Consider the following 18,966-nt stretch of genomic DNA (forward strand, 5'->3'; position numbering starts at 1 on the left):
ATTAGCCCGTTGGCCACTCGGCACGACGACAACCGTGTCTTTAACCCATTTTGGGGGCGAGAACCCCTTTTGGTGTTTTAAGCATTACAGTATGTTATACTGTACCTTAGCTATTGAAAAATAGCAGATCTACAAGCTCATACGTGCTTGTAGGTCTGATATATTTTTTTAATTGTGAAAATGTGACGCAAATCACAAATATATATTCTTTCACAGCAAATGTTTTTTTTTTCTTTGCTTCTGGGGGCGTCCCTGGAACTACAATATTTTCAGATTGGGGTCGGAGGACAATTTCATGTAATTCTGAGGGTCCTTGACATGAAACTGACATGGAAACATGGGCTTTTCAGAAAACTGTCATGATTTAGAAGACATTTGTAGAATCGTCCTCAGGTCTAAATGTCTTTAATATAAACCTGGGTTCTCCCTCTCTGTGCAGCTGGACTCGTGGTCTGTGATCCTGAACGGTTCGGTGGAGGTGACCTACCCCGAGGGCAGGCCAGAGATCCTGTGCATGGGCAACAGTTTCGGGGTGTCCCCCACCATGGAGAAGGAGTACATGAAGGGTGTGATGAAGACCAAGGTGGACGACTGTCAGGTGAGGTGACACACACGTACACACGCATGCACACGCACGCACGCCACGCACACACACACACACACACACACACACACACACACACACACACACACACAGTGTTGATTTTGACAGCAGATTTAGTTTTAGTCATAGTCTTTTGAATAAAATTCCGTTCCATACACACAAATGTCTTGGTCTTGTCCGTATCTAATTATAGAATTTCATCTAAAATTAGACACCACTCCAGTCCACACACTAAATGGAACAGAGCATGAATTAGTATCATCTGTAACACCTTCACCAAGAGGTGAAGCAGCCAGGAAGTAGGGAGAGTTATTCTGTGTGCATAGAGCCCATAATATTTGACAGAAATGTCCACCACATGGCAGTGTCCACCATGGTGGCGATGATGACGACGACCCCCTGTGCATTCATTCATCTTTGTGTCGTTGTGTTTTGGGGTTGCAGTTTGTGTGCATCGCCCAGCAGGACTACTGCTGCATCCTCAACCAGGTGGAGAAGAACATGCAGAAGGTGGAGGAGGAGGGGGAGATCGTCATGGTGAAGGAGCACCGAGAGCTGGACCGCACCGGGACACGGAAGGGACACATCGTCATCAAGGTGAACGAACGCCATGCACAGACCTGTCTGTCTGTCTGTCTGCCTGTCTGTCTGCTGACCATAGATATTAAAAATATATATAGATGCCTCATTGGCCGCTGCAGTTCATTGGAGTGACCTGTCTCCAACGGGAGGAGGAAGTCAAGGGGAATCTTGAAGGCACATGCCTCTGTTTGGCCTAGCGGACGTCCCTTTATGCCTCTGTTTGGCCTAGCGGACGTCCCTTTATGCCTCTGTTTGGCCTAGCGGACGTCCCTTTGGCCAACCGGACGTCCCTCTGTTTGACCTAGCGGACGTCCCTTTCCATTCTTCCGTTTTGCTTCCACTATGCCTCACAAAGGAATCTCGGGAAAGCTTGCCAATAATGATAATTAGTTCATTTATATAGCACCTTTTTTAAACAAAGTTACAAAGAGCTTTACATACATAAGCAGCAAATAAGATACATAAAATCAATGGGTAACAAAGAATGAACATGGAACCAGTAGACCGGTAACCAGTGGAGTGCAGCTAGGATGGGTACATAACATTAGAATGAACATGGAAGCAGTAGACCGGTAACCAGTGGAGTGCAGCTAGGATGGGTACATAACGTTAACATGGAACCAGTAGAGCGGTAACCAGTGGAGTGCAGCTAGGATGGGTACATAACGTTAGTTAGTAATCCGGTAACCAGTGGAGTGCAGCTAGGATGGCTACATAACGTTAACCAGTAGAGCGGTAACCAGTGGAGTGCAGCTAGGATGGGTACATAACGTTAGAACCAGTAGCCCGGTAACCAGTGGAGTGCAGCTAGGATGGGTACATAACATTAACATGGAAGCAGTAGAGCGGTAACCAGTGGAGTGCAGCTAGGATGGGTACATAACGTTAGTTAGTAATCAGACCGGTAACCAGTGGAGTGCAGCTAGGATGGGTACATAACGTTAGTTAGTAATCTGGCTGCCGAGTCCTGAACCATTTGGAGGCGGGAAATTGATTTTTTACAGAGTATAATGAGTTACAGAAATGTGATGAAATAAAAACGTGAATTACCTTTTCAAGGTCTACAGTTGATAAAAAAGGATTTAATTCAAGCTATATTCCGAAGCTGGAAATAACAGGTCTGGACTACCCGTGTGACTTGAGGACTGAAAGAAAGGCTGAATGAGTGACATTGGGGGAGAATGTATTAAGCATGTATTATTAATGCAATCCAATCACACATTGCCATCGCATCGCTTGCCATCGCTTGATTGTCATCAAGCGAGGAGTCTACTCGACATCATCTTTCACTAAGGCTTCGTACACACCTACACAACAAATGTTCGGTCCGTGTGCAAAGTCTGATTGCGGTTTGATTGCTGCTCCAATTTATTTTCAATGGGAGTCACATGGTTTGACCAAACATTTTTGTTTGAGGGGGGAGCAATCAGCAATCAAACACAAATGTTTGATCAAACCATGTGACTCCCATTGGAAAAGCATTGTGGTGGCTCAAAAAAACGACCAAACATTTCTTGATTGTTGTTTGCTACGTGTGAATGAGGCCTGACAAGTTTCTAGTTGCAAAAGCCACAACTCGTTAATGCCCTAATCTGTATTACACCTTCAATATCCAGTCAACTCAACTTCAATTCAACTCCTGTGTGTTTTGTGTTCTTTCCAGGGCACAACGGAGCGTCTAACGATGCACCTGGTGGAGGAGCACTCAGTGGTCGACCCCACCTACATTGAGGACTTCCTGTTGACGTACCGGACCTTCCTGTCCAGCCCCATGGTCGTCGGCAAGAAACTCCTGGAGTGGTTCCACGACCCCAGTCTCAGGGACAAGGTACACGAAACACACAACACTATGAAATGAACTGCCCATTGCAATCAGAACCGCAGACTCCCACTCCCACTCTTCTGCCGTAGACTCCATCTTAACCCGTTGCACTTGCACTAGCATTTAGCACTAGCCTCGACGACCTCGAGGCGTATGCAAAGGCTTATTTAACTTAGATAGCGTTTTATGTAGACATAGTACTCTATAGTGTATGTATACTCATAGTTTCATTGTACAGATATTATACTGTTCTCTTAGCTTACGTACAGTATGATCCTTGATGACTATGTCCATGTATTTCATGTTCTTGCTTTGGATAAAGAGCGTCTGCTAAATGCCTAAATAGTAACCCTTGTGCTGTCCTGCACTTTCATTACAATCTGTTTACAACTGTAGAACAGGTGTGTAGCCCCATAGTAGTTTGCCTACATAAGAAGGCATAATATAGGGCTACCATGATCTTGATATTACAGTTACAGTTATTACAGTTTGTGTGCTTGTGTGCATTTTTTCCTGCAGGTAACACGGGTAGTCTTACTGTGGGTGAACAATCACTTTAATGACTTTGAGGGAGACGCGGCCATGACTAGCTTTCTGGAGGAGTTTGAGAACAATCTGGAAAGAGAGGTTTGTTGAACGAACTTCCCAGCTCAACTATTATGTCGTGACAAAGAGAATTCGCCACAATGTTAGCATGCACACATGTTTGGCTCTCCAGTGATCAGTCAAATCATCGGTATACATTTATGTTACATTTTGTTACACATTTGAGTTGTAAAATTTAAATGAATAAGTAAAAATAGCAGATCTGCAAGCTGCAGATTGGAGATGCAGATTTCTGCATGTTAGGTGGTTAAATCAAGCACGTTTAACTTTTTGTCAGGTTTACATTTCGTAACGCGTTGCACCCTTTGCGCTCTTTTACCCTGCAGAAAATGTGCGGCCACCTCAGACTGTTAAACATAGCGTGCGCTGCTAAAGCCAAGCTGAGGCTGGTGACCCTGACCAAACCGTCCAGGGAAGCCCCTCTGGCCTTCACCCTGCTGGGGGGACAGGAGAAAGGCTTCCGGATCTTCATCGACGCCGTGGAGCCCGGGAGCAAGGCGGCCGAGGTGGGACTCAAGCGTGGAGATCAGGTACGACTGCAAGACGTTATCATAGGGTTCTTTTTGTAATTTGTTCCATCGGAGGCCTTTCAGACCCATTTTCCACCAAAATAACTTTGGATCTAGATTTGGTTCCGTTTGTAGATCCTTGGAACCTTGGGTGCTTTCACGGAACCGGTGGCCATTTTTTGGTTCCAGTTCCGAACCGACTTTTAGGGTCCTGAACCAATTCATTTTCAGTGGAAACACTTTGGACTGGTTCCAATATTAGGCGGGGAAAAAGAACGGAACCGGTTCAACCCTGGTGGAAACGGGGGCTCCAGTGAGTTGTTGAGGTTTTTATGTTTCGTTTGTTGTCGTTAATTGAGCTAAATTATACATTCTAACCGGCGTTAAAGCCATCCGAAGATATCTTAAATCGGAACGTGCCAGAGACCGCAGATAGCTTTTGCAAGCTTACCCTGACACCCAACACACACACACACACACACACACACACACACTAGTGGTGGAAAAACGACTGACATTTTTTTAAGTATCAATTCAACTGCCACGTAAAAATAATCTGCACGTCGCACACGATGTCTTTCTATCATTTTCGCTCTCTGACGCTGACGCAGCACTCGGGGCTTTAAGGGAAAGTCTCTTAATCCGTAAACCCCGTCCTGAGACTCCGGGGTTTGGACTTAAAGCTTGTGCCGGTCCCCAAACATCCTGCAGCTGTCTCTCACTGCAGGGAACACAAACATCCTGCCAAGCATGCACTGTATTCTCACACTGCCCAGGGAACCGGAGGGGGCTGTCTGTACTGTACTGTACTCTCACACTGCCCGGGGAACCGGAGGGGGCTGTCTGTACTGTACTGTACTCTCACACTGCCCGGGGAACCGGAGGAGGCTGTCTTTAATGCTGAAACATGCACACCATGACTGCTTGATGTGCTGCACTTAACAGAGTGTACCGCCATCGTGGGCCGACAGCTGTGCTGGAATTGACGCACGCACAACGCACGCATGCACACACACACACACACACACACACACACACACACACACACACACACACACACACACACACACACACACACACTCTTCCTTCAAGGTTGCTGTACCAATTGGGAGTCACTGTCCGTTTCCAGCGGTAGATTGACCGGGCCAATCTATGCCCAGAAAAGCGTATAGGTTTCTTTCAGGCTATACTCACATACGAGTCCCGACCAACTGTTCCATAACATAATGTTTGTTGTCTCTGTCTGTGTGTGCAGATCCTTGAGGTGAACGGGCAGAACTTTGAGAACGTTCAGCTCATCAAAGCCAACGAGATCCTGAAGAACAACACGCACCTCTCCATTACTGTGAAAACCAACCTGCTAGGTGAGAGATGATGACAACCAGAGCATTTCAGCTTGACCCATTTTGGGCGGGAACCCCTTTTGGTGTTAGCATTATGTTATGCTTTATCTATTGAAAAATAGCAGATCTACAAGCTCATAGTGCGGCACCGAGTGACGACTGACATAGAAACATAGCTTTTTCAGAAAACTGTCAGGATTTAGAAGACAGTTTTAGAATCTGATCTCAGGTCAAAATGGGTTAAAACTTAAAACCCTTTAAGAACTGAGGCCAGATTCTACTAAATGTCTTCTAAATCCTGACGGTTTTCTGAAAAACTTATCAGTGGTGCTCAAACCTCAAGAACCCCCAGAATTATCTGTATTTGGCCGCCGACCCCAATCTGAAAGTATTTTATTCCATGGACCCAATTCAGGGCTAGCTCTTTATGCGTTTATGGTAATATTATTGTCCGCTCATTCTGTATGAGCGGACAAAATATTTTAACAAAAAATGTACCACCACTAGCCGACATGGCGCTGACCCCCACTCTCCTCTCCCTCCCCCTCCCCTCAGTCTTCAAAGAGTTGCTGACTCGGCCGGAACACGACCACCACGACGCAGACGGAGAAGACGAGCCCGACAGGAAGAACGGCGGCCTCGTGGGCGTCATCGGGGCGCCTCACCTGCCCAAGATCGGCGACATCAAGAAGGCGAGCCGCTACTCCATCCCCGACCTGGCGGTGGACGTGGAGCAGGTCATGTCTCTGGAGAAGGTCAGCAAGAAGGCCAAGGCCAACACGGTGGGCGGGGGACGCAACAAGCTGAAGAAGATCTTCGACAAGACGCTCACCAGCATCCTGCCGCCGAAGCCCTACAAGTAAGAAAGACCTTCTGGTTGCTTTGCTTCACAACACAGGGCACTGCAAGGTCTTGTAGATCTGCTTGACTATAGAACATAGGCATGTAACGGTATGAGATTTGACAGTACGGTACGAGCCTTTCGTAAACCAACCTCCAATCTGCCTTTGCAATGCATATCGTATTAAAAGTAAATAATCTCACGGTATCAATAGCGTGGCTGTTGTGACTGACACGCAGCAAAGGTCGTCGGTATCGGGCCTTGATTACCAGCCTAGGTGCCTGGACCGCTAGGCCGGCCCAGGCAATTCTATTGTCACTTTGACGTGAGCGTATACCCGACACACAAACCCCACGTCCGCTCTGCTTAGACACAGAACCAACCATAATAAATAATGACCATTTGGAACTGCCGTCGTGTCGTTTTGTAACGTCTCCAAGTGGTCTTAACTCAGCATGTCAGTGTTTCCCCCCCTCCCCCGGCTCCTTTCCTCCCCCCCGACACACAAACATGGCCACCCCCCCCCCTCCCCCTGCCTCGTGTTCCGTAGAACCGTTCCCTCCTCAACCCTCCCGCCCTCTTCTTCTTCTTCTTCTCCCGCCTCTGGTTTCCGTAGCGATGTGGGCGTGGGCCAGTCTCAGGACGACAGCATCGTGGGCATGAAGCAGTCCAAGCAGATGGCGCCCGCGCTGCCCGTCAGTGGGAACCTGTCGTCGTCCAACCCGGACCTGCTGCAGTCTCACCACCGCATCCTGGACTTCAACAACCAGCCTGGTGAGTGGAGTAGAACTATTTGTTGCAGGGGGTGGGCAACTGGCTGCCCAGGGGCCACATGCAGCCCCCACCTTCACTTAATGCGGCCCGCATGTTAACCCATTCTTAAATAAATAAATTAAGCAATGTAAATTGCTTAAACCTATTTTTGTTTATCTGTTTTGTACAAATGACCGAAATAAAGATTCAAACTCAAAACTCAAACTCATTCTGACCTGAGATCAGATTTTTCAAAAATAGCAGACCTACAAGCTCGTAGCGCGCCACTCGGTGGCGCGCTATGAGCTTGTAGATCTGCTATTTTTCAATAGCTAAAGCGTAACATAATGCTGACACCAAAAGGGGTTCCCGCCCAGAATGGGTTAATATCAGAATACTGATATATTATTGATTTCAGCTGTTACAATTCCAAACCCGTTTGAATTACTTCATGACTAGTATTAAATGACTAGTTCTTAATGACTAGTATTAAAATGTTATTGTCTTTTTGTGTCCAATGTAGTTATGTTAACAGTTCATAAATTAAACTTAACTATAACTAAATGCATTTGAAATTAAATAAAAATGTTACTTTTCAGGATTCCAATTAAAAAATAGCAAAAAAAACATTCAGGTTTTCAATTCAAATATAGCAAAAATAGCTGATCTACAAGCTCAAAACGTGTCGCATTGCGACGCGTTTTGAGCGTGTAGATTTTGCTACGACAGTAATATGCACTGAGTGAGTTTGAACCATAGTTCCATGTGACAGAGGGGTCAAAGTTGAAATAATGTTGCTCTATATGGTTGAAATAGGTCAACAATACAAATTACACTAGTTTTGTGGATTTGTGTGTTTTTAATGAGTGACCACCCTGTGCCCCCCCCACCCCACCAAATGACCGGAACTACTTAATATTCACTAAAACCAGAGCAGAACTCCCACCACGGGACTCAGGCAATCAAGTAATACCTTTGCAACCACTATATTAATGTATTTCCTACAGCTTTATGTCCAAAAATCTGAACTAACCCATTCAAATGTAATTTCACACCCTAGGCCTATGTCGTCCTCTAGCTCCATTGCTTTTCAGTAAGTACCCCGTAGGCCGCAGTGTGACATCATATCTCTGCTTCCATGGGCAAGAATCAAGGGCTGCATTTACAAAGAAAATGATCCTGATTGATCTGTGCGGTGGCAATTATTAATCATGAGTCAACTAAATGATTTCCTGTCTTTCATAATGACATTGACAACGGTGGTGTACAGTGGTATATACAATACTTTGTGTAGCAATGGCTTTAACCACTTTGAACCACCCGTCCCTGTTTTGTGCATTTGTCATTACAGGCAGAAATGCTAAAAAATAAATTGAGGGGGTGGCGGGAGTTGGTATAGCAGAAACCTACAAGCTCCTAACGCGTCGTAACAAGTTGTGATCTTGTATGCTGCTATTTGGCTATTTAAAAATCACACTCGTGTGAAGTGAGGTTGCGCCCACTGGCTGCCACATGACGTCACGGGGGTGCATGCAAAACAAAAAGAGAGAAAATGGCTCTCAGAAAATGGTTAAATCTCAACGTTTATCTAAAGCTGAATGCGTTTCCCTGGAGGCTGTGAGGAGTTAGCGATGAGCGATGGTCACACTTATACAACGTTGTCTTTGTCAATGCTGTCAGTTGATCTACTCTAAGCTCTTCAGACACACATTTAGGTTGAGCGGCTTCTCTGTCAATTTGTCAACAATTTCCTTACGCTTCTTCAGCTGCTGTCCGTGTTCATCAGCTGTTGAATGGACACGGCTCGCGATGCCGGGCTTGATTTCCTTTTTAAGTTTTGACAGAGTGTGCGATGCTAACGGCATTCCATCCATCGACAGCTGTCCTTCCCAGCTCTCTCTAATGGTTCTCAGCGGTTTGTGGGTGTTCTTTCTGGGTGTATGTTCTGGTGAGAGGGTTTTTTGTACATTCACTGTTGAAGCACTAAGTGAGGTAACCACGTTTGCTTTTCCCTGATCAAGGAAACACTGAGGTAATACCCATGACCCTAACCCTAAATAACCATAACCCTAAATGGAAGAGAGCCTTAATTAGTAGTATCATTGGTAACACCTGCATGGAGCTCATTACGCCAACCGCCGCCGCAGCTGAGTGGGTAGAGTGGCCATCTGGTAATCATAAGGTTGCTGGTCGCCCCCCCCCCCCACGCTAAGCTATGTGTTGAAGTATCCCCTAAGAAAGACTCTTAAACATTAACTGCTCCCCAGGCGCTCTGTTAATTGCACCCACTGCTCCTAATAGTTAGAATGGTAAATGCAGTGGATGCCAAGTTCGCCATAATGTGCACCGCAAATGTACAGTGATGGACAATGTAAGAGTGGAGACTAAATGATTAAAGGTATATTCAGTGATTTCACTTAATTCAAATATCACTTATTTTTTTGTTTTGTTGTGATAATCCTCCCTACTATAGAGTGTGCTGGCCATATAAGGAGTTCCTCCCTGTCCCCAGTTAACCCCTGGGGGTCAAAAAACCTTAGGTTTCGTTTTTGACTCTCTATCCTGATTGGACGAAAGGCTGGGTCCCACAGCCAAAAAGGAAACCTAAGGTTTTTTGAGTGAAATCACTGAATATACCTTTAAATTATAATTATCACGACTGATTTCAGTCATTTGGATTGCTCAGATCGGTAAACCAACAGGACCCACCGCCTGTTTTCGACCGGCGTCCGCCCCTCTAGACCGGCTGGGCCAGGCTACTTCCACAAATACATCGCACATACGGAACTGGCCATAAAAAATATTTCAGTGGTGAGATTTTATTTTTCTTTAACCCATGTGAGTGTGTGCTCTAGTAGTTTGTGACCTGTGTGTGGCGTTTCCCCCGTACACAGACATGTCGGACCAGGTCCTGAGGGTGTTCAAGGCGGACCAGCAGTCTCGCTACATCATGATAGGTAAAGACACCACGGCCAAGGAGGTGGTCGCCCAGGCCATCCGGGAGTTCGCGCTGACCGCCACGCCCGAAGCCTATTCGCTGTGCGAGGTGTCCGTCACGCCGGAGGGCGTGATCAAACAGAGGCGGTTACCGGAGCAGCTGTCCAAGCTGGCGGATAGGATTCAACTGAGTGGCAGGTAAGAGGAGGGGCCAATCATAATATGTTTTTCAGATCGGTGCCAAGTCCAACCCCATCTCTACAAAGTAAAAACAACTCATCTTAAAGGCATTCAAATGAAGAAATAATACAGTAGAAGACATGACATTACAAACAAATATGTTTTCAGGAGGGAATTAACACATTGAGACAGACTGGGAAAGCATCTGTAATTTTAGAATGTGCAGTCTTATTCTCAAGGTGGCCATGTTGCTCTAACTTCAAAACAAGGAACCATCCCAGAGTAGGAAGTAAGAGCAGGAGTGTAACTATGGTCAATTGAATAAAGCCTATAGGAACTTTGCACATCTGCTATTATTGAATAGTTTTGAATGACAAAATACTTTGAGAACTACTGATTTTAGAAAGCAATTTTTTTTTTTACTTTCTTCTTCCACCAACCCGTTCCTCCTCCTCCTCCTCGCCAACAGATACTACCTGAAGAGCAACATGGAGACGGAGACGCTGTGTTCGGACGAGGACGCCCAGGACCTCCTCCGCGAGGGCCAGATCTCCCTGCTGCAGCTCAGCACGGTGGAGGTGTCCACGCAGCTGTCCATGCGCGCCTTCGAGCTCTTCTGCGCCATCGAGCCCACGGAGTACATCGACGACCTGTTCAAGCTGCGCGGCGGCTCCTCCAAGGCGCCGGGCCAGTCCACGGCCAGCCTGAAGCGCTTCGAGGAGGCCATCAACCGCGAGACCTTCTGGGTGGCCACGGAGGTGGTGCGCGAGCCCAACCAGCTCCGCCGCATGAAGAACATCAAGCACTTCATCAAGATCGCCCTGCACTGCCGCGAGTGCAAGAACTTCAACTCCATGTTCGCCATCATCAGGTGAGAGACTGCTGGTGGAAAGTACAGTACTTAAGTACTGCACTAAAGTATAATTTTGAGGTATTTGTATTTATAATACTTTTACTTCTACTCGTAGTTTCTTTGATTATTATTACAAAACATACATTAAAACACTTTTACATTTCGCCCATTTCTACAAGCTCGACAATGCGGCGTGGTGCGACACATTGTGACACATTGTGTCCTTGTAGATCAGTGCTATTTTCAAACCATTGTTATACGTTTATTATACATTTGAAAACTTTAAATGGTACTTTCTACTTTTGGTACTTTAAGAACATTTCGACGCCAGTGCTTTTGTACTTTTACTCAAGTACATTTTAATGTACTTGAGTAGAAAGACTTACTTTCTACATTGCAGTGTTGATGCTTTTTACTTAAGTAAAACATGTGAGTACTTTTTTTCTCCCACTGAGCATAACATATGAACGTGTCCCTCCCTCCCTCCAGCGGTCTGAACCTGGCTCCGGTCTCCAGGCTGAGGGGAACCTGGGAGAAACTGCCCAGCAAGTACGAGAAGCTGTTCGGAGACCTCCAGGACCTGTTCGACCCGTCCAGGAACATGGCCAAGTACCGCAACGTGCTCAACAACCAGAACCTTCAGCCTCCCATCATCCCCCTGTTCCCCGTCATCAAGAAGGACCTCACCTTCCTACACGAAGGTATGGATGGGGGCACTATACATGTTAGGCGTTTAGCAGACGCTCTTAACCCATTCTCACCTGAGATCAGATTCATACGAGGTTTCCCACTGGACACACACTGGTCTGATTAACCCATTCTGACCTGAGATCAGATTCTAAAAAATGTCAGTCGTTCTTCGATTTTTCAAAAATAGCAGACCTACAAGCTCGTATCGCGCCACTCGGTGGCGCGATATGAGCTTGTAGATCTGCTATTTTTCAATAGCTAAAGCATAACATGATGCCAACACCAAAATGGGTGCCCGGTCAGAATGGGTTAATGCAGAGCGACTTACAGTAAGCAAGAACAACACATGGTAATACATCAAATACAATGCATTATCATCATCAAGGATCATAAGCAATCTGTGAGCCTAACGTCCGTCTAACAGTAGAATATCTGCACAATGAAACTATGAGTATACACTAGTGCCATGTTTACATAAAATGCTATCAAAATTACGTAATTTTTGCCTTTGCATTCGCCTGCAAGGTCGTCGAGGCTTGCCGTAGCACGGCAAGTGCTACTGGGGGTTTTCTGGGGTTCACGTGTCTAAAAGACTGAGCATTTTGGTGTTTCACCAACGTCAGGATTGAGATTATCTGCTGGTGGATCCATAACATTCTTATCCCCCTCACGTATACTTTCTCTCTCTCGCCTCAGGTAATGACTCTAAAGTGGACGGCCTGGTGAACTTTGAGAAGTTGAGGATGATCGCCAAAGAGATCCGCCATGTTGGCCGCATGGCGTCTGTCAACATGGACCCGGCACTCATGTTCCGGACCAGGTACGTAGAGAGGAACCACAGAGAAACCCGGGTCTGGACTGATGCTGCGTTCACACAGGCGGATGCAAAGATGCAGTCTTACCACTGATTGATAATGGAAGCCAGCGACGTGAAGATGCAAAGATGCATCTGACGTTTGTAGCTGCTGCAAACGCTACAAAGCTACAAATGGAAGCAGATGCAAAGCTACAACTGTAGCTGCAATGACTCACGTCCGTGTGAGCAACAGATTTTTACAAAGCGACAAAATATGCTGCCATCTTTGCCATCTTTTGCATCTGCCTGTGTGACCAAAGCATTTCTGTTCACTGTTCCTTCCTCCGGCTCTGACCACCAGCTGGTCCACTGACTAACCGGACACTGGCTGCAGGGGTTTTCGCTCATGTAGACTTTTGGAAGGGAATGTCCAATGAGCCCTCTTTTCAACTGCTCCCCCAAATGTTTCCCCGTATCACCGCACAGACACATTGTCGGCCTCATTTGAGCACATAGAACGCTCCCCTGTCGGTGTCCTTTTTGATGTTGTAATCATGTGAAGGGTCTGTCCTCTTGTCTGTCTCTCTCGCGGTGGGTGTCCTCTGGTGGAAAGAAAATGCTTTGTCTGTCCTGTGGTGATTTCTTATGGTGATCTTTTTGTGATCTGTGGTGATCTTTCCTGTCCTAAGCTTATGTCTCCTTTCTCTCTTTGTTTTTTTTTATCTCTATTCATCCACCCTTTGCTGCCCTCCCTCCCCCCCACCCACACGCTTCTCTGTTCATGGCAACCCCTCCCCCCTGTAGGAAGAAGAAATGGAGAAGTTTAGGGTAAGTTTGGTGACCCTATATGAACCTTTTTTTGCCTTGCATACATGCACCATATTAACCCTTTAACGGTTGCTCTCTCTTGCCTGAGTGTTCTTTTATTTCTTCCTCTCTGATTCCGTGTGTTCATTAACAGCTTTGAGTTGACCTCTAACCCCCGCCTGCCTACACAAACCTACTGGGAAACTCACATCACTTTTGCTGATATCAGCTGACCCATTGACTTAACACTTCGGCCGCCCAAGGCGGAAATCTCTATTGGGCAACATTCTATGTAATTTCCGGTTGGGCTGTCACCCAAAGTGTTCCCCCTGCATTTTAATGGATGGGATTAATAATACAAAACATGAATAACTCAAAAATCAATCATTGCAATTCTAGCAAAATATTGTGTTTTTGACGGCCCATCGCGGTCCCGTCGCTAGTCGTGTTAGAAGTAATCATACCTCCAGTGGTCAGCGATCTTCCCCTGGGTGTTTTGGTTTAGATGCACAAACAAGATGGAGTCCTGTGTCAACTTGAAATAGGCTCTGAAGCTGCAAATCACCGGGCAAACTGATATAAAAGTATTTTATTTTAATATTTGAATCTTTTTTTCTTTTATTGTTTGGAATTGTAGACAAAATCTTATCTAACGACAACAAAATATTCTTTCGTTTAGGTTCTGAGAGGCAAAATGTGATCAAATGGTCGTCCGTGGCTCAAAGGCAGAATTAATAATGGGGCCTTCAAATTAAATGGGTTGAAAAACACCTACTCGAGGCCTGCTCGATGTAGAGTAGACCTGTTCAGTAGAGAGCAGAATGTGATGTCATTAAAATACCATTCCCCCCCAAAACATAAAATCACCATTACTACGTACACCACTGCTCCTGGTGGTGAAACTCCTCACCGTGGGGGTTAAAGAAATGTTTGTTCACTTTGTTGACATCTCATGTCAACGTAACATGATAACATTCCTCATATCTGAGTATGTTTACTCGGAAATAGTTTGTATGTGTCCTTCAGTTACCAAACGTGAATAATACTCACATTCTAAACAGGCAGTAAGTAAGTGTACACTAACAGTAAGTGTTAGTGATAAGTGATAATTGATAACCATAAGTGTTAGCGATAAGCGTTTGCGATATGTGTTAGCAAATGTGGTCATTTGATAGCATATTTGACTTTACTAAGAAGCATGCTGTTTTGAGTTCCTCACTTGGCCTTTTTTTTAAAGGTTTCATGACATTCATTTTCATTTATTATTTTTTCGTTTTTCTTTTGGGTTTTATGCTCTCAATTACACCCTCACAACTTGAACTTTGAATTGACCTCAGAAAACCTAAAAAGAAAAACATTACAAAAACATTATTTTGTTATGTCACGATCCCTATAAGTTTGTTTCTGGACGCCAATCCTCCACACTAGCAAAGGGCGTCGATGTGGAGTCATTCTGATAACAAAATGACTGTTATCATCATACTTTACATTCATGTCGGTCGCCTGGGGTTGTGCTTTGTCGTGTGGTTGGTCCTCAAACTTCTTACATTTCAACAAAGTAATGGAAGCAAAAGGTCTATTTCGGACACTCTCAATATCTATTTGGTTCCCAACTATCAATCAATCAATCAATCCCCCATGGATTCCCTGGACCCCACTTTGAGCATCACTCCTCTAACACAGCATGTTTTGAACACCCTAAATGTGGCCGGGGAAAAAAGGGTCTGTTTAGTCACTAGCAACTCCTCCTGCAGTGTCTCCTTCATTAAGATTTCAAGCCACGTGCAAACAATCCTCTTTCTACTATACTACAAAACCAACCCTGAGTCAGACCCCAGAAATGTCAACTATAGGACCATGTGACCGTGTGTACCCCCTCCCACTCCCACCCCACTCCTGTCCCTCCTTCCACTGCCTGGAATGGAATGTGTGGAATGTTGTGGAGTGGGAGAGGAATGCCTAAAGCTGCTCTCTCTCTCTCTCTATCTATCTCTCTCTCTGCATGACTTGAGTTCAAACAAACCTCCCTCTCTACTTACTACAACAAGGCAGCGGTAATACAGTGCCACGCCTATGTGTACGCCAAAATGTGTGCACGCGCTGCCTCACATGCACACACATGCACACACACGCACACACACACACACACACACACACACACACACACACACACACACACACACACCTGAAACAACAGTCTAATGGCATCTCTCGCTCTCCCCCGTCCTTGCGTGTGTGAGCGCAGGTCTCTCAGCCAGGGCAGTGCCAACGCAGCGGTGCTGGACGTGACTCAGACGGGAGGCCACAAGAAGCGCGTCCGGCGGAGTTCCTTCCTCAACGCCAAGAAGCTGTACGAGGACGCCCAGATGGCGCGCAAGGTCAAGCAGTACCTGTCCAACCTGAGCCTGGAGACCAACGAGGAGAGCCTGCAGACGCTGTCCATTCAGTGTGAACCCTCCATCAGCACATGTGAGCACACGATAAGTGCCCTTTTACACCAAAACAACTTTGGTTCTAGAACCGGTTCCATTCTGGATTCTTAGAACCTTGGGTGCTTTCACGGAACCGGCCGGCAGCCATTTTTTGGTTCCAGTTCTGAACCAACTTTTAGGGTCCTGAACCAATTCATTTTCAGTGGAAACACTTTGGACTGGTTCCAATATTAGGCGGGAAAAAACGAACGGAACCGGTTCAACCCTGGTGGAAACGGGGCCTATGAGTTAATGCATTTAATCATTATATAAAGTTTTTTATCAATTTATAGTAATTGTTATCACACACACACACACACACACACACACACACACACACACACACACACACACACACACACACACAGTACAGTACAGTATATGCATGAATGCTAATAATGTTGGTGTGAACTAGCAGGTATACTCTGACTTGCAAGAATGCTAATTCTTTTCGGCGGGTGCAACCAGAATGTCTGATCTTATCATCTCTTCTTACCTCTCACTTATCCACTCACAGCTAACGGCTTCTCATATCTCCGTTATCTTCTCTCTTCTTCTTCTTCTTCTTCTTCTTATCCCGCTCAGTGCCCAAGAACGCCGGAGGCAAGCGGCCCGACACGTCTCCGGTGGTGTCCAGAGCGGCCAGCCAGCACAAGGGCCAGATCGCCAAGGCCAATCAGGCCCTGCAGGTCCCGGCCGTGGCCCTCTACCCCTCCAGGAAGAAGGTCCCTGTTAAAGACCTGCCACCCTTCGGTAAGGGGTTTCAACATACATTTTAATGTTTTTAAAAAATATATATTTATGGAGGGACAGACAGTAGGCTGATGCATGGGAGAGAGATGGGGGGAAGACATGCAGTAAAGGCTGTCGGGATCGGGAGTCGATCCCGCAACGCACTGCAAGACTGGATTACCAGCCAAGGTGCCTGGACCACTGAGCCATGGCCCAGGCCTCGACATACATTTTATACAAGCGCTACAAGCTTGTAGGTCTGCTATTTTTCAAAAATCGTTAAGATGTGGTGCAAATCATTGAATATATATTTCTGAACGAACATTTCTAACTAAAATATTTGCTTCTGGGAGGTCCCTGGAACTACATATTTTGAGATGGGGGGTCCGTGGCCCAATAGAGATAATTCTGGGGGTCCTTGACATGAAAAAGGTTGAGCACCACTGACATAGAAACATGGGTTTTTCAGAATTTCTTTAGGATTTAGAAGCATTTTTCTTTTATCGACCTCAGTCCAAAATGGGTTTCTCCATTGTCTACCTGGTGGTTGTAAATGTATCTTTTGTTCAAGGCAGTTCATTCATATGTTCTCCTAAAGACTAAGCCAATGGTAGTGGTGACAGGAAATGGAACCACAGCATTTGATACTTACTGATCGATGAGTTTCTATTTTCACTTCCTGTACAAACAAAGCCAATAGAAACAGCAGCGCTTGGATTCCGATAATGGACAGAACATACAGTCTTGTAATATATGGAGGGAAAACGATATGAATATTTGAACTCATTCCTTTGCTCTAGTCTCTCCACAATATTGTCTCATCACACACAAAAAAGGCAAACATCCATGACACTCCCTGCCCCTGCTTCTCTGGGGCTCTGGCCCCACCTGCAGGCTGTCTAGCCAAACTGCACCCACTCCTAGCGCCAAAGGAAAAACACAGACAATGGTGTGGCCTTGCGACTCAGCATCCCACAGAAGAGTTAGGCCTCGCCTCAATGCTAACATCTTGAACCACAGCATCCATCATTTGGGCCAAACATTAGCCAAAAACAATTGCGGATCTACAAGCTCCAGCATCCATTATGTTTTAGGCAAAAATATGCAAAAATATAGCATACTTTCAAGCTCACGACGCATGCATTGTGAACTTGTAGATTGGCAAAAAAGTACAGAGCCAACTCAGCAGTGGTGTAAAGTAACTAAGTACTGTACTTAAGTACAGTTTTGAGGTATTTGTAACTTTTACTACTTGAGTATTTCCAATTTCCAATACCTTTACTTACTCCACTACATCTCAGATCCAAATATTGTACTTTTATTCCACTACATGTATTTGAAAACTTTAGTTACTAGTTACTATTTTTGTCCGACGTACTCATGGAACATTCTGCACAATGAGCACTTTTACTTTTGGTACTTTTAAGTACATGTTGATGCCAATCTTGATTACTTCTATTCAAGTAAATGTTGAATTCCGGTCATTTACTTGTAACAGGGCATTTCTACATTGCAGTATTGATACGTTTAGTACTGTACTGATTACTTCTGGGGGGTCCCTGGAACAACATATTTTCAGATGGGGGTCGGCGGCCAATTACTTATCATTTTTGGAGTCCTTGCAGGCATGAAATAGTTTGAGAACCACTGACATAGAAAGGTAGGTTTTTCGGAAATGTTCAGATTTAGAAGACATTTTGTGGAATCGTCCTCGGGTCTAAATGGGTTAAAACAGTGGTTAACAGGACTGTTGATTCTGCAGGCACCAGCTCTCCACAGTCTCTGAAGAAGATCCTGTCCTTGTCGGAGGAGGGGAACGAGAGACACCGGCGACAGCCAGAGGACACGGTGTCCAACGCCTCCTCGCCCCCCACCTCCCCCCAGAGCTCCCCCAAGAAGGGTATGTTGATCCTCTCCTCTCCTCTCCTCTCCTCTCCTCTCCTCTCCTCTCCTCTCCTCTCCTCTCCTCGCCTCGCCTCGCCTCGCCTCGCCTCTCCTCTCCTTCTTCAGGCGGTGTGCTGGTGTCACCATCTGGTGGTTGCTGAGATGCACTGCATTGTAGTTTGACCCTCATTCCGACTGGAAGGAAATGCTTTTATTTATCAGCGTTACCGTTGCTGTTGGGTGACAAGATCCCTCTCTCTACTCAAATGTCTTTCGCCGCAAATTGCTGATCTATAAAGCTCACAACGTTTGATGCGTTTGGCTATTTCTTTCTGCAAAATCTTCACCACGTATCTTTGGTCCGACGTACTAACAGTCCGACATGCAATAGTCTGACCCCCTAACCCTAACCGCACACGGAAGCCACGGGAGAGTCTCTCTTAACCAGCCACGCATGTCGGACCACTGGTATGTCGGACCAACGTATGCCCCCCCCCCCCCACCCCCCAAGTGTCGGCAGCTTGTCTTGTGACGTCGGTGCCTTGCTCACAGGACT

The 18,966-nt window shown here is 45.9% G+C and overlaps 1 protein-coding gene across 9 annotated transcripts in view; it reads left to right on the forward strand.

Moving 5' to 3' along the window:
* The window catches only part of rapgef2b (Rap guanine nucleotide exchange factor 2b), a 139,348-nt gene that overhangs the window by 111,810 nt on the left and 8,572 nt on the right, over window positions 1-18,966 (forward strand). For 6 of the 9 annotated variants that reach the window (XM_083785247.1, XM_083785242.1, XM_083785243.1 and 3 more), the window contains 17 exons: window positions 440-598; window positions 1,049-1,201; window positions 2,850-3,014; window positions 3,528-3,635; window positions 3,941-4,144; window positions 5,379-5,487; window positions 6,022-6,325; window positions 6,924-7,081; window positions 8,121-8,153; window positions 9,955-10,195; window positions 10,647-11,048; window positions 11,520-11,731; window positions 12,417-12,540; window positions 13,321-13,344; window positions 15,569-15,792; window positions 16,380-16,547; window positions 18,289-18,426. In XM_083785247.1, coding sequence (XP_083641373.1) covers window positions 440-598; window positions 1,049-1,201; window positions 2,850-3,014; window positions 3,528-3,635; window positions 3,941-4,144; window positions 5,379-5,487; window positions 6,022-6,325; window positions 6,924-7,081; window positions 8,121-8,153; window positions 9,955-10,195; window positions 10,647-11,048; window positions 11,520-11,731; window positions 12,417-12,540; window positions 13,321-13,344; window positions 15,569-15,792; window positions 16,380-16,547; window positions 18,289-18,426 — 2,926 coding nt within the window. The remainder of the gene's footprint in view (window positions 1-439; window positions 599-1,048; window positions 1,202-2,849; window positions 3,015-3,527; window positions 3,636-3,940; window positions 4,145-5,378; window positions 5,488-6,021; window positions 6,326-6,923; window positions 7,082-8,120; window positions 8,154-9,954; window positions 10,196-10,646; window positions 11,049-11,519; window positions 11,732-12,416; window positions 12,541-13,320; window positions 13,345-15,568; window positions 15,793-16,379; window positions 16,548-18,288; window positions 18,427-18,966) is intronic. The other 3 variants (XM_083785245.1, XM_083785246.1, XM_083785244.1) reach the window with 2 other exon arrangements.

Source organism: Protomyctophum parallelum (assembly GCF_964188405.1).
Source record: "Protomyctophum parallelum genome assembly, chromosome: 16".
Classification (NCBI taxonomy): Eukaryota; Metazoa; Chordata; class Actinopteri; order Myctophiformes; family Myctophidae; genus Protomyctophum; species Protomyctophum parallelum.